Source organism: Thermobia domestica, chromosome 6 (genome assembly GCF_964235325.1).
Source record: "Thermobia domestica chromosome 6, izTheDome1.hap1.1, whole genome shotgun sequence".
Lineage (NCBI taxonomy): Eukaryota > Metazoa > Arthropoda > Insecta > Zygentoma > Lepismatidae > Thermobia > Thermobia domestica.
The window spans coordinates 247,686,367-247,712,896 of NC_137459.1; the positions used below are offsets into that span (position 1 = coordinate 247,686,367).

General features: G+C 34.5%; 1 protein-coding gene across 6 annotated transcripts in view; it reads left to right on the forward strand.

Annotated features, from left to right (window-relative positions):
- LOC145688465 (uncharacterized) overlaps positions 1 to 24,727 on the forward strand; it is a 142,126-nt gene extending 117,399 nt beyond the window's left edge. For all 6 annotated transcript variants that reach the window (XM_081762728.1, XM_081762731.1, XM_081762729.1 and 3 more), the window contains 3 exons: positions 462 to 613; positions 10,511 to 10,668; positions 23,032 to 24,727. In XM_081762728.1, the coding sequence (XP_081618854.1) occupies positions 462 to 613; positions 10,511 to 10,668; positions 23,032 to 24,406 (1,685 nt within the window). In that variant the 3' untranslated portion in view covers positions 24,407 to 24,727. The remainder of the gene's footprint in view (positions 1 to 461; positions 614 to 10,510; positions 10,669 to 23,031) is intronic.
- Positions 24,728 to 26,530: the final 1,803 nt, after the last annotated feature.

The window sequence follows — 26,530 nt, forward strand, 5'->3', positions numbered from 1 at the left end:
GAGAATTTTGCAGATTGGAGTCGAATTTCTTAGTGTTTCGAGGTACGTTAAAAAGGATGTGGCCGTTATATTTGAGTTGTATTTCTATCAAGTAAAAAATACAATCAAACTTATTTAAAATGATGAGCTACATAATAACTTTGAACTATATCCATGCAGCCTATGAATGTAGTCATGTGTAATTATTACTCCATAAGTTAGCCAATTGCGTAAGTTCGTCATTTTCTGGTAATATTCTAATATTGTGTGATGTACCACGCGACACTCTTCACATTTGGTATCCATTTCGTCACTCGTTTGTGAAAAGAAATGTTCTGAGACCTTTTCTTCAATATATATATATATATATATATATATATATATATATATATATATATAATTATTTGCTTCACTGTTATAATATATATTTAAATTAGTCTCATCTAATTTTCGTTTATTACGAACTTTTTCTTTTTTCATAGAATCTGCAGGTGTGGTTCATGTGCACGCTAATCAAAATGTTGTTGGCGGAAGCAAAGTTGAAGACCATGTGTCTCGTTGTGCTGTGAAGGATGTATTTGAGAACCAAGTAAACAGTCAAGAACTTGCTGTATATTGTGATCCATTACAGCCTGTAAGTACATTGGTATTATATGGCTTCAAAATTTCTGAGGTAGTAATTACAAATCATACGCAGTTTCGTGAGTATACAAAAGAGTACTTAAATGTTTTTCTAGAGAGTCGAGAAACCGAACACTCAAAAATTAAAATACTTGCAAAAAGACTATTTTTCGTGATTGTATTTCAAGCTAGACCGTTTAAATGTAGATATTCCACTTCAACCATACTGTGATACCCATGACAGATTATTTTTTCTTTTAGCTCGAGCAGTGTCTTTTTGAAAGTGCTTGGAAATATTTCCAAAATATCATATAGAAGTTGCATTTAAAATAACGAAAACGAAATTATACCTCGCTTGATAATGTTTCGAATTTTTAAAATCATATATTACCAATAAAAGCACTAGAATTTTAGAAAAAAGATATTATTATGTCTTGTTCAGCTGTTGTATATTGGTGATTAAATGAATTGATAAATATTTGTTTGGCATGATGCTGCAGGAGAGGATCTCGAAATATGTGAGAAATAATAAACAAATTGTAGGTTGTGGATAAAATGGAAAGCTCAGTAAATGAATGATTATGATTTAATAGGGACGTCAGCAGCGACGCTATTTGTTCCGGTCACAATAAAATGAAGAGCTCAAGTAAACTAGTTTACTACGGAAAATTGTGAACGAAGTTGTCACAAGTGTATTTAATGACGTTATTAGTTTTAGCAATCCTAGCTTTCCTATATATAACTTGGTCAGAATTCCTTAAAGTAAAACCTGCACAAGTATTTTGGGCTTGTTGCAATTTTTACTTAGATTTCTCGCAGTGTTAACATGAACTATGTCACAGTAACCAGATTATTGCGCACAGATGACTGTTCATCCAATAAGAAGAAAGCAACACTCATCATCAATCTGTTTTTCAAGATCTTCAGCAAATAAGTACAAAAAAAAAAAATCATCTTTAGTCCTAAGTGTGAAACTTTGTTTCAATGTAATTCAATAACTACACAAGGACACTGGCGATAGCTCAGGAGTACCTCCGTTATGAGTGTTAGAGATTTCGAACAAAATGATGGTGAGTAGTATGAATACGTCACAGTAGCCTAAGATAAAACCAATACTTATCCAGTAAGGCAAAGCCATTCCTTGTCCTTAAAAACATAAACATTTAGAATGTTAGTATTACCTCAAACGAAGTTGGTAAAGCATTGACAATAGGAAACCCTTTCTGTGTAATTCTTGGAACGTGTTCATTCTGGTAAAATAAAATTCTAACATTTTCTTGAGAGCAGTATGGACAGAACAAACTTTATTTAAATTTCGTGAGCAGATGTGTATGATCTCATTATTTTTCCTTGAATATACTATACTATGTCTTCCACAAAACTAGCCTCCTTCTGACATGCTTCTGATTCGAGATGGAATTTGTTTCACGACTTCCTTACGAGTCCCTCAGTTGGCGGCATAATGACTTAATGGTAGAGCGCTGAGCTGTGTTACGAGTAGTGTTGTAAAATTTCTGGAAATTTTGAACCGGCTGGTGAAAAACCTTTTTTTCCGGTTTCTTTCCGGAAAAATTGGAAAAATAACAAAAATCTTTGTATTAGGTTAGTTTTACTAGTAATGAAACAGTTTTTTTTTTTTTTTTTTTTTTCCGAACGCGTGAAAAATGTAAATTGAGAAATTTCAATATTGTGAATATTTTTTAAAAAGAAGCATTCGAAAATAAAACTGTTGTAAATATTCTTGAAAATTAATAGTTTGCACTCATTTTCTTTATGTGCCTTTTAGTCGTTTAGGCCTACTCCTGGTTGTGCATTAATTACAGAAATTTTATAATTGCATACACATCTACCATCATGAAGGGTTTCTGTTGCAACAAATAGGGCTCTTAAATGTGCTCTTTGATCTAGTGAAATTTTGTTAATTTTAATCGAATTACTTCTTAAAAGAAAGAGTAGTAAGCAAATTTCACTAATACTCATGCACTAACAAGGGAAGAGAGGGGCATTATATATCGAAGTGGAAGATGGTTCATATACCAATCGAAAGCACTAATGACATCTATTATGAAACTGTAATAAAAATTTTCCGAATACATATACAGTACGAGTTATATGAATATACAGGGTGTCCAGAAAGTCCGTTGCCACCCCTAGAAATGGCAAACGGTGAGACAAATGTCAAACCAGGAAAACACGTTTATCATCATTTCAAAAGTACAACGCATCAAAGTAAAAAGTGTTCTCACAGGGTCCCAGTCGGGATCCAACTCAAAAATTACAAATGGTAAAGGGATCAAGTAGCACATCAATGGTAAAGGGATCAAGTAGCAGTTGGAAAGCTGTTGGAAAATGAAAGAAGACAGAACAAGTGTTGACTCTCTAAAATTACCCTGTGGAAAATGTCGGCCGGTCAAAATGTCAGCAAAAACGTCATTGTAAAGTCTATGGCCACTCCAAAAACCCTGAAAGGGTGAGATAGATGTCAAAACAGCAAACCACGTTTATCATCATTTCAAAAGTACAATGATTTAAAGTAAAAATATTTGTTCCAGGGTCTTCCCTAGGGTCCCAGATGGGGTCATCCTCAAAATTTTCAAATGGTAAGGGGGATCAAGTAGCATATCGTTGGAAAGCTGTTGTGAAATGAAAGAAGACAGAACAAGTCTCGACTCTCTAAAATTACCCTGTGCAAAATGGCGGCCATTCAAAATGTACATCCTCATTTCGGTTCTGCGAGCGCATTCGCTTTCCATTTTGCAATCGGCACTTGTCACTGTGAGACACTTGCACGTATTCACTGTTCCTGGTGCAAGAAAATTTTTGTTTGAATCATCTTATACTTGATAATCCAGACAACGAGCATAAGTAGCACTATAGTACATTATATATTAACTAGTCTGTTCCATACTTAAAGATGTCAAAGTTATTTCTTTTTTTGTTTATTTCTTAATTTCTCATATTTTATTATATATTTTTTTATGTATTTAGACATTACTGGACCCAAAGAGCAGAATCTCACATTAGGGGCATTTCCTTTATTTCAGTTGAGTACAATAATTAAAGTGAAAACAAACTAAAACCTGACTACAGACAGAAGAACTAAAAAGCAAGATGTTTGCACAGTGTTATCGTAGTGCGTCCCGACTTGTTCCATCTGCTTTCATATAATAACAGCTTTCAAACGATATGCTACATGATACCCCTTGCCATTTGAAAATTTTGAGGAGGACCCCGTCTGGGACCCTGCGGAGGACCTTGGACAAATGTTTTTACTTTCAATCATTGTACTGTTGAAATGATGACACAGGTGTTCTCCTGTTTTGACATCTGTCTCCCCGTTTCAGTTTTTTGTTTAGTTTTTGGGTGGCCATGGACTTTACAATGACGTTTTTGTAGAAATTTTGACCGGCAGCCTTTTTGCACAGGGTATTTTAGAGAGTCGAGACTTGTTTCGTATTCTTTCATTTCCCAACAGCTTTTCAATTCCCTGTTATGTCCGATATGTTACTTGATCCCCTTACCATTTGCAATTTTTAAGTTGGACCCCACCTGAGACTCTGCGGGTGGCCCCGGGACAACATTTTTTTTGCTTTGATATGTAGTACTTTTAAAATGATCAAACACGTGTTTTCCTGTTTTGGCATCTGTCTCACCGTTTGCGATTTTTAGGAGTGGCAACGGATTTTCTGGACAACATGTATATTCATATAACTCGCACAGTATATGCATTCGGAGACTTTTTATTACAGTTTCATAATAGACGTCATTCGTGCTTTCGATTGGTGTATAAACCATCTTCCACTTCAATATAAAATCTCCCTCTCTTCCCTTGTAAGACACATAATTACCATTATTTAATATTCAAATACACACTAATATAAAATTTATGTACAAAATTTTGTATGTAAACAAATACCTGTTTTCTAACGCGACAAATTATCTACGTATATAAGATGAAAGTGACTATATTTGTAACTTAACAACTCTTGAACCACCAGAATGATCTCGATAAAAAAAAAAATCAATGTAGATGAGGTTCAGGCCTGGGATGGATTTTACCATTTCACTTTGAAAGTGCAACTTGAAGGAAGGAAGTGGGGATATATATTGAAAATTACCGATCATAGTGTCGAACTCAGTTTTCGGAGCTGCTGAGATGAACAGTCACATTTCTGATGAAGCATAAATTCAAATTCAGCACTGCAACTTGGGGGAAGAGAAGGGAGATACATAACATGATAAAAAAAAAAAAAAAAAACTGACAGATATTTGTGTCAAATCCATAGTTTTCGTGGTTGCTGAGATGAACAGTAACATTTCCGATGCTGTTTAAATAAAAATTCAGGCCGCAACTTAGGGGAGGGGGAAGGGTATATATATATCAGGGGCTGAAAATAGCCTATATCAGTGTCGAATCCAAAGTTTTCGGGGACGCTGAGGTGAACAGTGACACTTTCGATGCAGTTTAAATCCAAATATATCCCCACAAACTAGGGGAGGAGGGAGATATATAAAAATGATGCAAAATGATCGATATTAGTGCGAATCCATAGTTTTCAGGGCCGCTGAGATGAACAGTGACATTTCCGATGCAGTTTAAATCCAAATTCAACGCCGAAACTTTAGGGACGGGGAAGGAGGTGATATATAAAAATGATCGAAAATTAACTGATATTAAGTGTCGAATCCAAAGTTTTCCGGGTCGGTGAGGTGAACAGTGACACTTCTAACGCCATTTAAATCCAAATTCAGCGCCATGACCTAGGGGCGGGGGACATATACAAATGATCGAAAATGACCAATATTAGTGTCAAATCCATAGTTTCTGGGTTCGCTGAGATGAGCAGTGACATTTCCGATGCTGTTTAAAGCCAAATTTATCCATGCAACTTGGGGGCGGGAAGATATATAAATATGATCGAAAATGACCGATATTAGTATCGAATCCATAGTTTTTGGGGTCGCTGAAATGAGTAGTAACATTTCCGATGCCGTTTAAATCATTAATTCATCCTCGTAACTTGGGGGTGGAGAAGAGAGGAAATATATATATATATATATATATAAGAATGATCAGAAATGACTGATATTGGGGTCGAATCCATGGGTTTTGGGGTTCTGAGATGAACATTAACTCTTCCGATGCTGTTTAAATCCAAATTCAGCGGCGCAACTTGGGGGAGGGAGAAGAAGTGGATATATAAAAATGATCAAAATGGCCAATATTAGTGTCGAATCCATAGTTTTTGGGGTGGCTGAGATGAACAGTGACACTTCCGATGCCGCTTAAATCCAAATTCAGCCCCCACGAGTTACTCCAGAAGGGGGAAAGTGACATGTAAAAGTAATTGAAAATGACTGATACTAGTGTCGAATTCATAGCTTTTAGAGTCCTAAGTGCATTTCGTGACAGTTTTGGTGTCCCTTATACTCAAAATGAAACATTCTCCCCGTGCGAAGAACGTATATTCTGTTAGTCTTTAGGGGGTCTAATAATAAAGAACGGAAATTTCACATGTTAAATTCTTTAATATATTTGTCGCTGCTCAAATTTACGCACTTGTGTGGTATATGTGTGTGTATATGTAAATAAGATAATCTCTCTTTTTGAGTTGTTCGAAAAATATAATTACAAATAATAAAGAGGGATTTTTATCAGAAGTCAGAAAACTTAAAAGTAAAATTAAAATCAGTTGCCTTAAGTATTTTTCCTGCTAGCGAAATAGGTTCTATACACAACAGCAGATAAGATTAGTATCAGGCGAAGAAATAGTTTTTAATTATATTTTCCGGGTTTTGCCAATATTTCCGAACAAAAGATTTTTTCTAATGCGTTCAAAATTTCCGGAAATTTTACACAGCACAAGAAAGATACGTATCTCCATAAAATGTATATCTGATTTAACATATCGGTATTAACTAAAATTATTCTGGCCCTGTTATTTAAACACTTCCCTGCCATAAAACTGCAACTTTATAAGATTACTTAAGATAATTTAAATTACGTCTATATTAATTGATCTAACTAGAATTATATTCTAGGATCTTTTGTAGCAATAACTCCATTCTATCACGGTGCTAACTTTAAAGGAGTGGTATAAATATATTTGTTGCCACAAAATTTCCCAATTCTAATACAAGAAACGTAACTACTCAATGATCTTAACTGTAAACTAGTAAATTTAAAACAGTTTTCATTTTAAAAGCATAATGTAGTAAAATATTCGAAAATTTCAATTTTTCCCAATTTTTCCGTTTTTTTCCAAGCTCGGGAAAAAAACGGTGAAAAAACTGTTTTTTTACCCAAAATTTCCAGTTTTTTTCCTGGCCTTTACAACACTAGTTACGAGGGGTCCAGGTCGATCTCAGACCATGTGTGTTTGTGAAGATACCATCGTGCCCGTGGATTTTCTCATGAATCTTCCGTTTTCACCCACCTTCTCATTCCGCCAGTTCCTTTATAATCGTTCACTTTCATTAATCTTCTTTAGCCTGAAGAGCATAATCATTGGATGTAAAATTACAAATTTCATTTAAAAATGCCAATTCTTTAATTGAAAGTTTGCTGGTGCATCCTTACCAAAGAACATCCGATCATGGCACTAATAAGAAAGCACCCATGCTTGGATAAATTTCCAGTTGCGTTTTTTATACAAACTTGAGGACCCCCCCTCCCCCCCCAAAAAAAAATCTGTTTGTGGTACCATGAGAAAAATTACCTCACAGTTGGGAGTCTTTAAAGTACCATTTATACCAGTAGTGAATGTGCTCACACTTTGATATGTTTCTAATTGCGTCTTTTTACTTAATTTGAGAATACTAAGTCCAATGAAACTATTTTCAAACTTATCCGTCCATGGGATCACGCGGAAAATGACTTCAAAGGTGAGATATGCATCTTTGCTTTATTCATCATGAAGAAGAAATTCATTGAATATATCATACTATAAATCATATACATACCGTATCATTGCCTAATCACATGCAGACACTTTTTTAAATAAAAAATGCGATTAAAAATGTATTGAAGCGTGGATATTTTTACTATTGGCATTAATGGTACTTCAGAGACTCCAATTTTGAGGTCACTTTTTCGTGACTCCATGGACGAATAAGTTTGAAAAGTAATTTCATTGAATTTAGCATTCTGAAATAAGTATTAAAAAATACAATTAGAAGTGTATCCAAGCGTGAATAAGTTTGCTATGGACGAGTAAGTTTGAAAAGATTTTTTTTTTTTATTTATTTATCACCCTCAAATTAGGAAAGAAAAAGCGCAATTAGAAATTTATCAAGGCGTGGGCACCTTTTTATTAGTGTCATGATCGGATATTATTTCCAGTAAGGTTTCCTTGGCAGTAAAGTAACAAAATATGCGAAAATAATTTTCAATTAGACACGTTTTTCAATATCTACGCATTATTAACGAATACTGACACAAAGATATGTGCACTTGTTCAAAGGAAATCTCAGCATTGAGCTCTAATACTCGGTCGATCTGCTAACACCAAACACTCGATGAACCTACAACATCGAGTTTTATTGATGAACATTTTTTTTTGTAAGTTATTCTCCTAAACCTAACATCGAATGGATAGTGAAAACCTTGCATAAAATCGCGGATAGATATTATTTATTTTCTAGAACTTTTTAGCAAGGTTGATTCGTGTCCATCTTATTGATACAGATATTGATGAGACATTAGAAAACATCAGTGATACAGTACTATAAGAATGCAACGAAGAAAAGCATTGAATGTGTCAGTGTGGGGGAACGTAAGCCCTAATGCGAAAAGGAGTATAAAGACATGAAGGAACAAAGGAAACGGATTAGGCTAATTACAATCACTTTAGAATACAAACACCGGAAACCCGGAAATAGGCGCAAAAGAAAGGAATCCGTCCTGCTTAGGCTGAATCCTGTATCAAAACATGGAAGATCCTTAAATCTCCGGGAGCTAATTCTAGTCCAGTCGAATCACTCAAGATGAGAGGAGCCCCTTTTATGAAAGAAAGTAATTGACTTACGTGCTTAATGTAGCAGAAAGAGGAAATCCCTAAGGAATAGAAAGATTCGATAATAGTATCTATGTTAAAGAAAAGAAAAACGAACTGTAATAACTGACCAAGATATTTACTACTATCAGTATGCTACAAGATATTTTCTAACGTTCTGATAATATGGCTAACCCAGTATGTGGATAAAGTGATCAGCGTGGCATCAGAGTGTATTCAGATGTAATAGATGGAAATAAGACCAAGTATACTACATCAGACAGATATTAGAGAAAAAGTGCGAAGATGATGGCTCACCTCCTATTCAAGGACTGTAAGGAAACCTATGATTCTTTTAAAAGATAGGCTATTTAGTTTAATTAGGACACTAAAGAAGATAGTAAAGCTGGTAAAGGCGTTTCTTAGTTTTCTTTTTTTTCTTTCGTAATACGTAAGGTCTGATGCAAGGGGCACCGTATTCCTATTACTTTTTAATTTTGCTTTAGAATTCGAAATTAGAACAGAAAGAATAAAAGGAACAACACAAGACTGCTGTTTTTGGAGTGGACGTGGACCTTGTACACGCGATAAGAGACGATGAAAAATGAGTACAGAAATATAAGAACATGTTTTTGAGAATCAATCTTGAAGTTAGGTTGATAAGATGAAATACTTGGTGATAACCCGATACTGTACGACTGAAACATCGTAATCAATAATTATGACATGGAGAAGGTGAATACATTTAAATAAGGAGTAATAATAACATATAAGAACTAAATGAGTTAATAAAACTTAAAACTATGTCTAAAAATGCATGCTACTATTCAGTGCCAAAAATGGTTGTATCGTTTCGAATTATAAAAACCCGTAAGAGTTTAATTTTGCCTGTTGTATTCTATGGATGTGAAATGTGCTCGCTGGCTTACAATTAAAGGGTAAGAATTTTCGAAAACGAAATCTTGAAAAATATACTTGATATGAAACGAATTTAGTAACGATTGAATGTATAAAGTTTCCCGAAAGTCAGTAGCCACAAGTCACCGAATATCAGACGCATAAAGAAAATAAAGAGTTTGTTTGTGTGTCTGTCTGTCTGTGTGCGGCCTGGGGACCAGACCAGCGGACCAAAAGTCGCCAAATTTTGGTCACGGGTATCTTGGTCCAGGCTCCAGACCAAGACGAAGCTTTTTCTTTTTAATTTCGAATCAGGGGGTCTCGGGGGTTGGGGTAACCGGGACATGTAAAAGTAGTAGAAAATGACCGATATTAGTGTCAAATCCATAGTTTTCGCGGTCGCTGAGATCAATGGTGAAAGTCCGATCTGAACTTAGACTGAATTCGATTTGGCACAGCATAGGATGCATTGGAAAAATTATTTATTCTGTGGCCATGAAATATTGGTTCTTTACAGCATAGAGCTATTTAGTAAGATCGGTCTAAATCCAAACTTGTTTATTAAATCTTAAGTTTGCTGTGAATTAATTACAACGCTACTTTCAACATCTGAATTATATTTTCAAAATTAACATCATGTTTGGGAAATATCGAGGCTTTTGCTTATGTAAGTGAACTTAAAGAATAAACTGAATAAAATTAAAACAATAACAGTTTTCACAATGTTTCTTTTTAGTCATTGGTAGTTGTGTAGAGCAATTGAGAACTTGATTTTAGATCTCGTGGTTCTCCGTCACAGGCAATTGTTACCATTGACTGAAAATGTTTATAAAATATGCTAAGAGAACAAATTACTTCAAAGATATTTTAAACTTACAAAAAGCGCAGGCAAAAATAATATGTTAAAATAGTTATGAAATTTGTTTTAACCGAATGCCTTTGTGGAAAGCTGTCTTAATCCTTTGTTTTCTGTATCCAAATGTATTAAATAATTGTGATTGTTTCCTCCTTATTTTCAGACATTGGATCTCAGTATGCCCCAAGAAGTGGATAGTAATAAAAGAACAGTAGCTCATAGGTCTAATCTAGAAAGACCTAACAGATTTGTTCATAGGAAAACTTTTAAGTGCGGGGATAAAACTATTATCTACGGATGCACTCCGACTGACATAAAAAAGTATGTAACCGTCTTTGTAAGAATTATGTAATTAGCTTAAGGAAGCAGTAATGCCATAAAAGTTCGTTTCTCGGATAAAAGATGGTGATACTTCTTTTTTTTTTTTTCCAAATAATAGATAATAACCTTAATTGATATTAAATTAACTTAGTCTAAGTACACCAGAGGTTGGAAATGGTGGTCGAGGAAAATGAAAATATATATTCTATAGTGCTGCTAACACTGGAAACATTGGGTCTTTTTGAGTTAGCAGGTTTGTGGATTTTAGGTAGAAGATAGAATTTAGGCGTTTTGTTGTTTTTGGAGTAAGGTACAAGATTGTGATTTGGGATAGGCGCTCTAGTGGATCCTGGTTGACTAGATAGAATTTGATTTTGGTGACGAAATCATGAGTGACCGCCTTCTGTAGAAGTCTATAAAATGTGCGTTTTGAGTGTTGCTGCTTCGTTTCCGACAGAGAGAGTAATTTTTTGATCACTGATTTTGGAAACTCCTATTTATTTTGGGCACACCTTGAGATCATCCGACGATTTTGCTATCTGACGTCACGCTCAAGTCGCCAACGAAACATAGTTTGTAACATGGTTTCGGCTCCTCTTTCCAAATTGTTATCACTCTGAATTGTGTTTATATTTTATGTATTTTTTCTTGTTTTCTTTTTCTTTAAGCACTTCGCATATTTGTTTTGATAGCTTGATGCTCGTTGTATAATGAATATGGTTCTAGAACGTAATGATGTATATTTTGGCAGCGCGTTTTGCGCTCTGTTTTGCTAGCAGTTGTTTCTTGTTGGAATTGAAGATATAGTGTTGAAATATAAGATGTTTAAGGTAATAAAAACTAAGACTCAGTAATAAAATGGGGGGCGCTGTGGCTCAGTGGTAGAGCGTTCACCTCCGGTGCTTGGTTCGATCCCAGCTCGCGCCGTGTGGACTTTGTGGTGGACAAACACTGTGCTCCTGGGTTTTCTCGGGGTTCTCCCACTGTCTTCATTCCACTATTTCATTCATTTCTCATCATCGCCGTCTCCTTTAGCCTAACCGGCATAACCGTGGGACGTAAAACGCAAAGATTTCATTTCATTTCAATAACAAATTGTACCCTCATGCGCAAAAAAGAAATTGCGCGTATACTGTAACTCACGATTTTTTGCAATTATTCCATTTTCCTTATGTTTATGGGTAAAATTCAATTATTAGTATGTGGAGATAATAGAAAGCAATCTATCTAAGGAGACATTTCCAAAAAAAATAATAAAATAATAAAAATATAAGCAAAAAACAAAATTATGTTCCGTTTTGTGCATACTGGCAATAATGTTTTCGAGGGATTTTTTTATTTATTTATTTATTTTTATTTATTTTATTTTATTTTATTTTATTTTTTATTTATTTATTTTATTTTTTTTTTGCAGTAGCACAGCACGATTGTAGAGGGAATAACAGGATTGGTAGGGGAAGAGCTGAATGAAGGAACTGGAAAGTGGAGTAAAATATTGCATTTATTGGCTTAAATCCAGGGTGTAAATTGTCTGCCAAATATAAATTAGCTTCTGTAACCAAGATGTTGTACAGAAATATAGAAACAAAGAGAAAAACTGTTGTCTTAAGTTTGGAAGTGACATGCTCTAGAGCCATGAACATTTATTTGTTAAGAAAAAGACAGGCAACAAGAGAGAGTCTGTGTGGTCAAGTGAATAGAATGGCGGACTAGTAATTCTTATACTGTTTTGACCCCAGATCGAATCCCATCCGATCCCGTTCAATTTTTTTTTCTTTACAAAACATTGTAGAAAGTGTATAATTTTTATGTTAATAAGAACCAAAACAATACAATAATGAAATAACTTTTTGTTTTTCTGATGATGTATTTATTCAGAATTAGCTTACTATTTATTACTAATAGCGATTGTTTTCAGTTTATGGTATGGTATGCTTAATCATTCCCTCTCCGTTTTTACACAGCAGAAGTAACGTCAACTCACTGCGAGTGTGTCTATGAGTCAGGAACAGTAAAAAACAAAACAAGCGCGACCTGCAGCTTTACACACAGCGTGACGAACACAGTCACAGCGATAGCTCGTTGTCATGAAGAAAAAAAAAAGCTGATGTTAAATTACTGTTTTAGTGTTTCTGTGTGTGTGTGTCTTTTTAGAGTATTGACTCTCTCTCTCCTTTTGTTCCATATCCACAAGTGCAACAAATGCAAGTCTGTGTAAGAAATAAAGAATGCTTTCTTTTGACAAAACTAAATTTTACAGCTCTATTTGTGAGGAACACGAATGCTTCCAAAAGATGCCATGGATATTAACTATAATCATACCGAATTATACAGTAGCGTGAAAAACTGTTAATAAAATGATGTAACATGCATAAGCTTTTTTTTTCTAGCGTGACAACACATTAAACATAACAAATTAAATTTTTGTGATTACAAATTATCACATTACGTGTCGGTGTAGGTCTATTCGTTTTCACATTCGAGCGACGAAAGAAGAAAGTGTGGTGATAGTTATAAAAACCGAATACCAAATTTCAATGAATTCAAGTTACATGGGTCCTACATATCGAAAAAATGTTTTTTTGATGTCTGTCCATCTATTCATCTCTCGGTTCGTCACGCTTTTACACGCACTCAAATACAGGCCATACTGTTCAACGTATCTGGACCGAATTCTAGATTTAATAACGTTTTAATAACATACTATCTTTCGAATTTTATGTCCTTCGACACCTAAAAGTAAGGGTAATTTACTGACGGATTAAAATTTAAAATAATTAAATTTTCTCAAGTAAAAAAAAAGCTGTGACGATTTTATTTACTTTTTATAAATGTATATTTATTAACAAATTTCCACCGCATATGAATAATTTTTCTGAAAAAATATATATGGTGTAATTTACTGTATGGTATGGGTTCTTTTTGCACAGTTTTCTCAACCACATTTCATAAATAAACGTATCATTAATAACCTAACAATATGACAACTCGTTCGAAGGAGTAGCTTAATCTTGGGGTGAGCTTTCCCCCGATGGTTTTCCCATTAACTCCTCAATAACTGCCGCCGCATAACGCCGCAATAACTGAGACAAATTTGTTCTAATTTCAGTAAAAATATTTTCTGTAATAATCTTACAATATGGTATAACTCGCTTGTTCCGAAAAGAAAAATCCAAAAGAGATAGTTTACTTTGACAGTGAAATTTTTCCCGACGATTTGCTTAAAAATTACTCGATATACTGTCAAAATTACAGATAGAAGAGTTTACCTTTGGGGGTAAGCTTTTCCCGATGACCTTCCTAGAAACAACTCAGGAGATGTTTGTTGTTCATATTTTATAAATACATGTTACATAAATAACGTAGCTATATGGTATATTTCCCTCATCCGGAAAATCTAGAAATTGTATATTACTTTTGACTGTAAGTTTTACCCTGCGATTTTCTCAAGAACGACTCAGGCGATTGTGTTCGTATTTCATAAATAAATGTTTTATGAAAACACTAACAATATAGCATAGCTCGTTTGTCCTGAAAAGATCCACAAGGGATAATTTATTCTTGGGGGTGACTTTTTGCATAATTTTCTCAGAAACTACTCAGACGCTTTTGCTTATAGTTCACATACAATTATATCCTTAATAGTTCTAATATATGGAACAAGTTATTTCTAACGGAAATATGACCAATGGGTACTTTACTTTAGGGCCTGAAGTTTCTTCTAGCAAAGTTTTCCAAAACATTAGTTTATTCGCAATTTCCCAAATAAATGTTTCAATAATAGTTGCAGCCTAACATAAGTCAGTGTAAAATATTCGAGCGAGAAAGTACAGTGCGTTTGCTCCGTACTTTCTTAAATATGTTTTTAAATGTTACACCTAATCACAATTTTCCGAACAAAATCGAAACTTCTTTTTAAATGTGCCTTGTTGTGATCAAATGGTTCAAGTGCATTGGTTCTGGATTTGATTTCCAGTGAGAGCTAATGTATTTTCATCCAAGAGATGTGACACGTCGGTGCAAAGAAAAAAGTGTTTAAATAAGCCTAACCAAGCTAATCAACAAAAGAAATAACACAATGTTACGAAATTATCGTAGAAACGTTGTTAATACTAGGTAGGTGCAACTGAAATGTCCAAACGATGATTGTCAATTCCAAAGGTCTTTGTTTTCGTCCGGCGGGAGCTCATGTGGTTCGGATTCCACGTTAATCAGTGGGCCACGTCTCATAGCCTCGCTGCTGAAAGGGACGATAAACTCAAAATCACTTCACACATCTTTGTTTTCGCCTTTGTTTTAGCTCATAAATGTCTCTGTTCATGAGCTCCTTAGTGGCTAAGCGGTTAGCGTACGCGCCTTTGGCGTGAAAGACCCGGCTTCGATTCCCGGCGAGAGCTCACGTGGTTCGGAGTCAACGTTAATCAGTAGGCCGACGTCTCATATAGCTTCGTTGCTGAATGAGACGTTAAACTCAAACTCAATGTCTTTGTTCGTACATTTCTTTGTGTATGATTTTGCATATAAGTGGCATGGACATTAAATTTTGATTTCTACGTCATATGTATCTAATTACATACACACCTATAGAACGAACACAACAAACTTGGAATATCTACCTTGTTTGCGTATGGAAAATCATCACGCTCTACTGCACAGGAGAGCCGTGTGTATGGAATTCCATACACATGGCAATCAACGTATTAAGAAATGTATAATAATAATAATAATAATAAACAGAAAACGATACGATCACTTACATAATTTATAAACATAAGTTAACATTCAATAAGCATAACTGCAATGGAATTAAGTTGTTTCTCTCTCTCCCTGAACTCAACAGCCCTTATTGTGCTAAGGCGTAGAAGAGAACTTGTGGCACTCACGATTTGGGGCGTGTGTGGTCACAACATCGGATCCCTTTGTTAGTCCTAGCTCTCTAGACGGATGCAGTTATTCCCGGTAGAATATACAAGCAAATAGACTTTTGTATTACTATTAAAGTAAATAATTATACTCATTCCCTCAATGTGGTACTTGAGGTTGCCTAACCGTATACAGACAGTTGATCCATGGAAGAATCGTTGATAATGATAATAATAATAATAATAATAATAATAATAATAATAAATAACAGAAACTCGACAAATATTCTTGCAAATAATAGGAAAAAGTTTGCGTCACACTGTTCACTTTGTTGGACACACCAGTGTGCCGCGTTATACCGATTGTGGCACACTGGAATATAGGATATGTTTTTTTTTTTAATTTTTTCCAACTATTCCAACTGCTTCAATTGAAATGGATCTATAATAATAAGAGAGTGAATTTAGTCTTCTTACCCTTCGATTTAGAAATAAGGTTCGCGAGAATTTCATAAAAGAAGAAGATACTCAGAATTGTATATAGTAGTTTTCGAAATTACATACTTCCTGCAACTGTTTTTTGATTGAAATGATTTGAAATGAAATCTTAAAGTTTTACGTCCCACGATTATGCCGGATAGGCTAAAGGAGACAGTGATGATAAGAAATGAATGAAGAACGTGGGATAAAACGGGAAAACCTCCAGAAAACCCACGCACACAGTGTATGTCCAGCACAAGGTTCACTTGGCGCGAGCATAGATCGAGCCAAGGACTCCATGCACCAAAGGTAAACGCTCTACCACTGAAACACCGTGGTTTCTGAAATCACTTAAAGGAGAAAGTGAAAACTTGACGACGAACACATTTGTTAAAAAATACCAGCTTTTCGTGAAATATTGCTTATAGACAGGGGCGGATTAAGGCTTTTGGGAACCTAGAGCCGACTATTTTAAGGGGGCCTTATGTTAAGAATAGTTCCAGTGCATAAATTTTCTTTGCTGTCTTCCACAGCCTCATAGGCTTATGGAACTACCGAGAACTATGCTGTAATATTTGAATGTGCTCCAAGTGTACAATAATTAGTTCAGTTAAATTCATTATTAACAATTAAATAATTGCATTCATTATTAACAGGTAAATGCTGCTGATGGAAAGATTTAAGCCTAGCGATACAGCGAGCGTAACGAGCGAAAAAAAAATTAGCATCGGTCTGAAGCCTATAATATAATAAGTTGATTACTATATTTTAGTATTAAACAGAGGGATTTTAAAGGGCCCCCTGAGCTTGGGGCCCCGAACTCTAGGCTCCATTGACTCCGCCCTTAATCCGCTAATGCCTATAGATTATAAATTAAAGGGGACGGGCCGGGTCCGTTCTAAAAATTCCGGCCCGTGCAGACCTCTAGCCCCTGTATATATGGTACCTTTGAAAATACAGTAGAGTTTCGCTTATCCGACATAAAACAGGCAGGCAGAACGCCGGATAATATGGATGTGTTAAGGAAAGACCTATTAAAAGTCAAACTATGATATATAATGCCCCCTAAAACCATTTTTCCTCAGAAAATAAAAAACAGGTATTCGTTTAGTTTTTGCGTATTGTCCATACACAAAGTGTCGTTGAAATTCTTCGTCCTTTACACACATCAGACATATTGTTACTAGCACTTTTGATATTTCATGATCAAAGGTTTGGAGGGGTCTGTGCCCCACCTAACTGTTTTTTCCAGGAAAATACAAAATACGTACTCCTTCATATTACGTCTGCCATATCTGTGCACAATTTCGTTCACTTTGATCCAGTTGTTTTTGTCTTTCGGGCATCAACTTCCAAGATTTTGGGTGGGGGCTTTTGCCCCCTAAAACCGTTTTTCCGCAGAAAATAAAAAAAGCATTTATTCGTTTATTTTATGTGTAGACCCTGGTATCTGCCTGTCAAATTTTATCAAAATCGGAGTGTTACACTTGGGAAGTATTACTTGTAAGAATATACCGCAATGTCATTGATACCAGGTGTAATTAAAGAACACTTTTAAATGGGATTACAATTTCGTTTCCGTTCTGTTTATAACATTACTGTATTGGAACGACACACTCATTGCCATTTGCTATTTTTGTTATGTGATATACGTAGCAGACAGTTTTCCTTACATATCCCTAGAAAATATTTTATGATTTCATTTGTGTTAGAATGCAGTTTCACCGGTTCATGAATGAAAAGTAAGAAACATTTAAGAGAAATACAGAACTGTTGCATTGTTATTATTATTACTATTATTATTATTATTATTATTATTATTATTATTATTATTATTATTATTATTATTATTATTGATATTTTTGAAACATTAGAATTACGTGCTTACGAGGATTCGTGTTAGGCCCCCTCCGAAAAGAAAAGCTGGATACGTGCCTGTACTGAATGGTAGACGTATGAGTCAAGGTATAGACGGGCGTGCTAGGCGATCGAGTCCGAGCATCAAAAACAGACTAAGACCACAACTTGCAGTTCTTCTTGCCGATTGATGCTGCTTTTTACCTGCTATGATATGTCGGATAATAATGTGAAATAAACGAAGGTCGAGACCATGACGTATTCGTGTTTCATGCACCTAAACCTGTAAAATATTTGTCCCGAAAATATCTTTCACTCACTAGCTAAATTTGTGGGTATGATCGCACATCTTGCCTTATAAAGTACAGTCTTATAAAGAATATATATAGCATGCTGAAAACCTAAAGAAGACCAAATTCAATAATTTTCTATAGTTTTCTTTTTTAATAACGGGTGGAGACAATTTTTTTTTTTCAAGAAAAGAGGATGAGAAAACAAGCTATACAACAGCATAAACTGAAAGCATTCGCTATTTCTAATAGTACACTAATTCTAAATAAATACGTCATCAGAGGAAACAAAAACTTATTTCCTTATTATATTGTTTCAGTTCTTATTAACATAAAAATTATATACTTCCATAATGTTATGTAAAAAAAAATTGAACGGGATCGGATGAGATTCGATCTGGGGTCAAAACAGTATAAGAATTACTAGTCTGTCACTCTACCCACTTGACCACTCAGACTCTTTTGTTGCCTGTCTTTTTCCTAACAAATAAATACTCATGGCTATAGAGCATGTCACTTCCAAACTTAAGACAACAGTTTTTCTCTTTGTTTCTATATTTCCGTACAACATCTTGGTTACAGAAGCTAATTTATATTTGGCAGACAATTTACACCCTAGATTTAAGCCAATAAAGGCAATATTTTACTCCACTTTCCAGTTCTTTGATTCAACTCTCCCCCTACCAATCCTGTTATTCCCTCTACAATCGTACTGTGCTACTGCAAAAAAATCCCTCGAAAACATTATTGCCAGTATACACAAAACCGAACATAATTTTGTTTTTTGCTTATATTTTTATTATTTTATTATATTTTTTGGAAATATCTCCTTAGATGGATTGCTTTCTATTATCTCCACTTACTAATACCTGAATTTTACCCATAAACATATGGAAAATGAAATAACTGAGAAAAATAGTGAGTTACAGTATACGCGTTTTTTTTTTTTTTTTTTTTTTTTTTTTTTTAATGGGAGTACTTTAAAAACAGAGTTTAGAAAAGAGCTTCGAGAGTAATGGAGCTATAGTGTGCATGCTGTTTATTGAAGTATTTTGCTATAAGTAAGCATGTATTTTGTTGAGGAATGATTTTGTGTTTAGTGCTTAAAGAAATATTTGGATATGTGGAAAGATACGCTTCTTTTGTTGTTTAACTTGAGAGACTGATTTGGAGTAAGTTACTGATATTGATTTTGAGATCACCCACTCTGATCTTTCGAGTTTATGCTACAGTCTCATTTTATTATTCTTCTGAATTTGTTCGAGAGGTCATATACTCCATTTTTTTGTTTATTTTCATGTATGAATACTTATTTTTTTTTTCTCTTGCAAATTTTTACCATACTTCTAATTTAATATAACATGGTATATATTTATGTTTGTGTTCATACCTTTATACATCTTAGCTATTTTTATTTTTTCTAAATTTGATTTTTATTTAATATTTTTTTTATTTATTGATTTATATAAGAGAACGATATTTTAATGAATAGTGGTGACAATCTTGATTTTGACATTTTATCCTGATTTTGACTTTGTTACCCGATTTTGACTTCCTTTATATTTATTCTGCCGTTGAGGTCAACTACATCTTACCTCTAATTGGCATATATATATATATACATATATATATATATATATATATATATATATATATATATATATATATATATACTATGTGATCAAAAGTATTCGGACACCCCAAAACATACGTTTTTCATATTAGGTGCATTGTGCTTCCACCTACTGCCAGATACTCATTATCAGCCACCTCAGTAGTCATAAGACATCGTGAGAAAGCAGAATGGGGCGCTCCGCGGAACTCAAGGACTTCGAACGTGGTCAGATGATTGGGTGTCACTTGTGTCAGAAGTCTGTACGCGAGATTTCCACACTCCTAACATCCGTAGGTCCACTGTGTTCGATGTAATAGTGAAGTGGAAACGTGAAGGGACACGTACAACACAAAAGCGTACAGGCCGACCTCGTCTGTTGACTGATAGAGACCGCCGACAGTTGAAGAGGGTCGTAAAGTGTAATAGGCAGACATCTATCCAGACCGTCACACAGGAATTCCAAACTGCATCAGGATCCACTCAAAGTACTATGACAGTTAGACGTGAGGTGAGAAAACTTGGATTTCATGGTCGAGCGGCTGCTCATAAGCCACACATCACGCAGGTAAATGCCAAACGACGATTCGCTTGGTGCAAGGAGCGTAAACATTGGACGATTGAACAGTGGAAAAACGTTGTGTGGAGTGACAAATCACGGTACACAATGTGGTCATCCAATGGCAGGGTGTAAGTATGGCGAATACCCGGTGAACGTCATCTGCCAGCGTGTGTATTGCCAACAGTAAAATTCGGAGGTGGTGGTGTTATGGTGTGGTCGAGTTTTTCTTGGAGGGGTTTGCACCCCTTGTTGTTTTGCGTGACACTCTCACAGCGCAGGCCTACATTGATGTTTTAAGCACCTTCTTGCTTCCCGCTGTTGAAGAGCAATTCGGGGATAGCGATTGCATCTTTCAACACGATTGAGCACCTGTTCATACTGCACGGCCTGTGGTGGAGTGGTTACACGACCATAACATCCCTGTAATGGACTGGCCTGCACAGAATCCTGACTAGAATCCCATAGAACATGTTTGGGATGTTTTGGAACGCCGACTTCGTACCAGGCCTCACCGACCTACATCGATACCTCTCTTCAGTTCAGCACTTCGTGAAGAATGGGCTGCCATTCCCCAAGAAGCCTTCCAGCACCTGATTGAAAGTATGCCTGCGAGAATGGAAGCTATCATCAAGGCTAAGGGTGGACCAACACCATATTGAATTCCAGCAGTACCGATGGAGGGCACCACAAACTTGTAAGTCATTTTCAGCCAAGTGTCCGGATACTTTTGATCACATAGTTTATATTCCATATTACTTTTTAATTGTCAATAGGTAGTCATAGTTGATTTTTTTAAATTAAAAATATAAGAAATAAGGTACCTGCTGTTTATGAAATACTAAATTTGACTCACATTTTACTTTTCCCCAATTTTGACTTTTTCCCTGATATGACTTGTTTTATTGTTGTAGGTATCGCCTTTTGTTGTTTTATTATTGACAAGTTTTTGATTGCCCTATGGTGCAGTTATTTATTCGTGAATTTTGACTTACCTTTATTTACTGTTAGCTATATGTCATCATTCTATACCTTGGTTGTTTATTTATAAAATTTTACATGTTATGTTTGGTTTTATTGTTTGAACTTATATTTGTGCATTGCTTTCATTTCGTGTGCTTATTTTGATTTGCCTTGCACTTTTATTGAAGTAAATGTCCCCAATTTTAACTTTTGCAATTAATAATGTTCGAATTCAGTCATTGCAAAACCACGCTCAGGAAGTGTAACTATCATTTTACTGACAGGTTTCTGTAATTGCTCAATCTTTCGAGTTCCAGGCTTTCGACTCTCTCCAGGAGTCTTGGTCATGGAGGTTAAAAACAGGAAGAAAAAGAACAGAAATATTAAGGAATAAAGAGGAACGAATTTACCAACGGGAAGGGCTGTGTTGTACAAAAAACACGTTGTTGAGTGCGTCAGCGAGCTGCTGATGATGTTGAAGCAAACTAAAATATGGTGGAGTCAATTTGTGCGCCTCTCCTGTTTTTTGTTGGAAGGTTGCCAACTCATGGTATTTTTATTGTCATGTCAATGCTGTGAAAATTTTGTAATAACCACCTGCCATTTGTCACTCAGCCATCCCTTGTATAGATTTCGTCTCACAGCTTTTTCCCTTGCTAAGTCCGTTCCTTTTTATTTCTTGATGTTTCTGTTCTTTTTCTTCCTGTTTTTAACCTCCGTAACCAAAATTTCAGGGGAGAGTCGAAACTCTAAAGATTCAGGAATCTGAGAAACCTGTAAGTACAATAATAACTGCTTTGAATCTTCATTTTTGATTAAGAAAATGTATTTACACTTCATTTCATATTTTGATGTTAAGGTTTAAAAAAAATGATTAAGGTAGACTTAATTTTAAATTTCCATTTTAATTTGAACTCTGTAACAAATTTGTGTTTTCATTAAATCTAGTTCAGGTGTTGATTTATTATTTTTTTGCTATTTTATAAACTTTAGTATTATTTACTTTTCCTGAATAATTATTTTGTTCTTACTGCCTTATTTTAATTTATTTAAATTTCATGCTTGCTGACTTAAATGTGTCTTTATTTTTTTAAATTCATATATATATATATATATATATATATATATATATATATGCACGCCTGTGTATCAAAACTTGTTGTGCATTTTTGAGACGTGAAGTTCCTGTGTGTAAATTCCATACAGTTAAATCTATTCAAAACATGAGTGCCATCCATATTTTCCCATAATGCTATTTGCACAGGCTTATTTCCTGTTGGGCTTTCGCTCTCACAGTAATTATTTCTTACCAAGCAAGTTGGAAGCGCTGGTCTGCAACCAAACTTTCCCCGATGCCATTTTTGTACCTTGAGGAAATACTAAGTAGCCTTCTTTTATCTTCAAGAAATAATTACCATCAGATCTCTTTGTGTGATGTCAACTTTTTTTATTTTTTTTTATTTATTTTTTTTAGGTTAGAATAATTAATTATTAATAATTAATCCTCTATCTTTATACAGAGAGATACATGGTTGTATATAAAGGAACATTACTGAGGCTAAATATGAGAAGAAAAAAGAATTTCTCTTAATATTTGTGAAGAAAATATTTGTTATTCATTCGTAAGAACTCTCTATTAGAGTAAAAGCTTTTAGGTGTAATCTGAGTGTGGTAGTAGATTTTAGATGATATGTTGTGGATTGGCGTGTTTCTAGAAATGATTCTTTCTCGTTTTCACAGGAGACATTTTGAAGAGATAGCTCGAACGACAGGACAGAGTATTGAAGAGTTGGCTAGAAAAGTTTTGTTGATGACCGAACTGGAAAAGTTAAGGCTTTTACAGATTTATTACGTTCAACAATCGAACTACGTCGCAGATATTTTTTCTGAATTATTTCAGGAAGTGAACTCTAGATTATTAGAACAGAAAGGTGGTTTAGTTCCTGTTGATATTGAAGATTACTTCAAGTGTAAATCACGGCCTAAAAAGGGAAAGAAAAGAAAAAAGTTAGAAATTAAAATTTTGAAATCAGGCGAAAGAGAAACAAGAAATGAAGTTTGCAAAAGTGAAGATGAAAGCGAATGTGAAGTTCCTGTATGTAAATTCCATAGAGCTAAATCTATCAAAAACATAGCTAATGAACAGTCTTCTTGTTCAAGAGAGAGTGCTGGTGAAGCAACAACTTGTGGGGAAGTGCGTGTAGGAGATAATACAAGCTTGTCTAGTGCGAAAGCGTCAACTTCAAGAGTTGTTTCTGCTTCTCAATGGTCCACTGACAATTCAAACAAAGATAACCCTTCAGACAATGAACCAACACCTCAATCTGCAGAATATATTGATCATGATACGGCCTCTGTTTCTGAGTCTTGTTCATTACATATAAGCGAGGAGAGTCGAGGAATTCTGGATGATCTTCTGTTTTCAAAGAAACAAGTTCGACGTAAAACTGCTCCATCTGTACAGAATAGACGTTATGCAAGAAATAATGTAAGAGCAAGATGCAGTTTAAAGGGCACGAATTCACAGTACAGTATTATTTTTGACAAGGAAAAATCTGCAATTTCTGTTAACGGAGAGGAAATAGATGTAACTAGAATGGTAGAAGAGCCAGCAAGTGACAATATTAAGGTAACTATGGAATCGGAATCTATACCAGATAGACTAACAAAGAAAGATGAGACTGAAAATTGTGCTTCCTCATCTATAGGTGTTAGAGGAGAAAAAGTAAATCAGAAACCAGATACAAATATAAGGTCTGAAAGTAAAGACGATAATGATTTAACTTCACAAAGAGAGAATGTACGTACCAGCGAAAATAATAGTGAAAAAAGTAATGCTATTATTTCATTACCTTCATTCTCGAATCAATGTATAGAAACAAATACAGATGAGTGTTCATCTTCTGTGTATGATATGCTAGATGATCTATTTTTTTCAAATAATTCAACTCCGAATGATACTCCCTATCACTCTCCAGATTCCCTTAGTCCAAGTAATTCGAGAAGTAAGTGGAAAAAAATTAACCGTAATAAAGAGAAGGAAACTCAGTCGTTAACTTCGGATGATATTTTCACTCGCTGGCTCAAAACAGGGAAATTAAAGAAGAAACAATAACACATGAGTACCTGATGTAGTAAATTAATTTTCTACTCTCTAATAGATCACAATTTGTTTTGCTTTGCTTAATTTATTTGTACGTTTATGTATAAAAATGTGTTGTAAAATATGATTTTGGAAACTATTTAGACAAAATTTGAAGGGACGTCTTCAATAATTGATTTTAATTATTGTTTGTTGTAAATTTTTAAGGCTGAATATATATTGTGTATTGATTTTTCAAAATATTGACTATTACTATTGTTAATGAATTCGAATTATAGTTTTATAGTGAGGATTGTAAAAAAAAACTCACTGTTCAAATTAATTTAACATTTTCGTAATTATTTCCTGTTCATCATTAGTTCAACTTCCCTAGTTGAAACTACTAATATATATAATGTTTACTGAAAATAATTTGATTATTTAAGGGGGAAATTGTAAGTTGACTTTCTAGAATTCCAAATTCCAGTGATTCTTAAAGTATAGTTAAAACTATAAATTTATATTTTAATTGGGTATTAACTATCAAAATATATTTATAATTTAATATATTTATAATTGTGTATTAATATCTTGACTTACGCAAATTGAAAGTATGTATTTATTGGGTAACTTAAAACATAAACTGTTGGCTTTTAAAGTATTTTTTTACTTTTATAAATGTATTAAAATTTGAGTTGTTAATTATTATTATTATTTATTTGCCTCTGCCTTTAACCTATAGAATAAGAAGTGAAAATTTAAGATTAAATCAAAAGTGAGATGAAAAATTAGAGAAACATTGTTATTTGAGGTAATGCCACAAATTGTACTTTAATTTATGGTTTACCAAAGAAAATATTAGGAAGTGTTATTACGGTAGATATTTTCCGTGTGCCAAGCAAAACATCATGAAAGGGTATTTTGGGTAATCCTGTATCTGAAAATTTTAAATATGATCTTCGAGTGATCGGATGGTTGCGCTTAGAGAGACACATCTTGCGTACTAACTATCTTTATGACCTACGAAACCCGGAGGTTCAATGCCGCGTTCACAAAAGGTCTCCATTAACTTCTATCCTTAGCCAACTGGATTTAGTTTCTACTTTGTGCTCCTGTTTCTGTGAGATCCATCTTAATATCCTCCCATCTGCGCCTAGATCTTCCTAACGGTCGTTTTCCGATTGGTCTTCCAATTAAGACTTTGAAAGAGCTCCTATTTTCTTCCGTTCTGGTTACATGACCTGCCCACCACCTGTCTCTCCTAGATTTTATGGCCCTACCAATGTTTGATGAACGGTATAACTTATATAATTCCTCGCTGTTTGCATACTAACAAGCAAAACTTAAATTTTACATAATATAAATTTGACAAAAATTAAAAGTAATAACAGAAAAATAATTCAAGAAAAATATTTTTAATAAAAAGTACGGACCACCGCACTAAACTATCTCGCTTCAGTTTGTTAAACCAAATCACATTGTGCTGCAGTTATTATGAACGAAACATTTTCTTATCAGATACGAATAAAATTATGCGGTGTTTGCAAAAAGCTTCACCCAAGAGTAAATTATCCTTTGTGAACATTCTCGTAAGAACTAATTTCTGCAACATTATAGAATTACTAGTGAAAATATATTTATCAAATATGAACAAAATTGCTTGTGTCGTTTTTGAGGAAATCGTCCGATAAAAACTCATCCCGAAAAATAAACAACCCTTCGTATATTTTTTTTTCAGAACAAATGAGTTACGCCATGTTGTTAAGTTACTAATGAAATATTTAATAATCTATATATATAAAAGAGAACGTACAAATCCTTTGTCCGCTCATCACGCTAATACGGCTGAACCAATTTCTTTTATTTTTGGGGGGTTATTAGGATTTGGACCCTAGATGGTTTTTATCATATCACTTTAATTTTCAATTACCAGTGTCTTGAGATAATTGACCATTCAGGTGTCCTCCTTTGTTAGTTCATCATAGGTATAAAAATAAACGTATGTATATGCAACCCGCATGACCGTGTCACTCGGCGGGTTAACATAAATGACAGGCGTTATAATGGTTTTTATCATATCACTTGAAAGCGAAAAAGTAAAAATTATCTAAGTAACAAAGTTTATTGCGTTCGGGGGTGACCGCAGCGAAGCGGGGC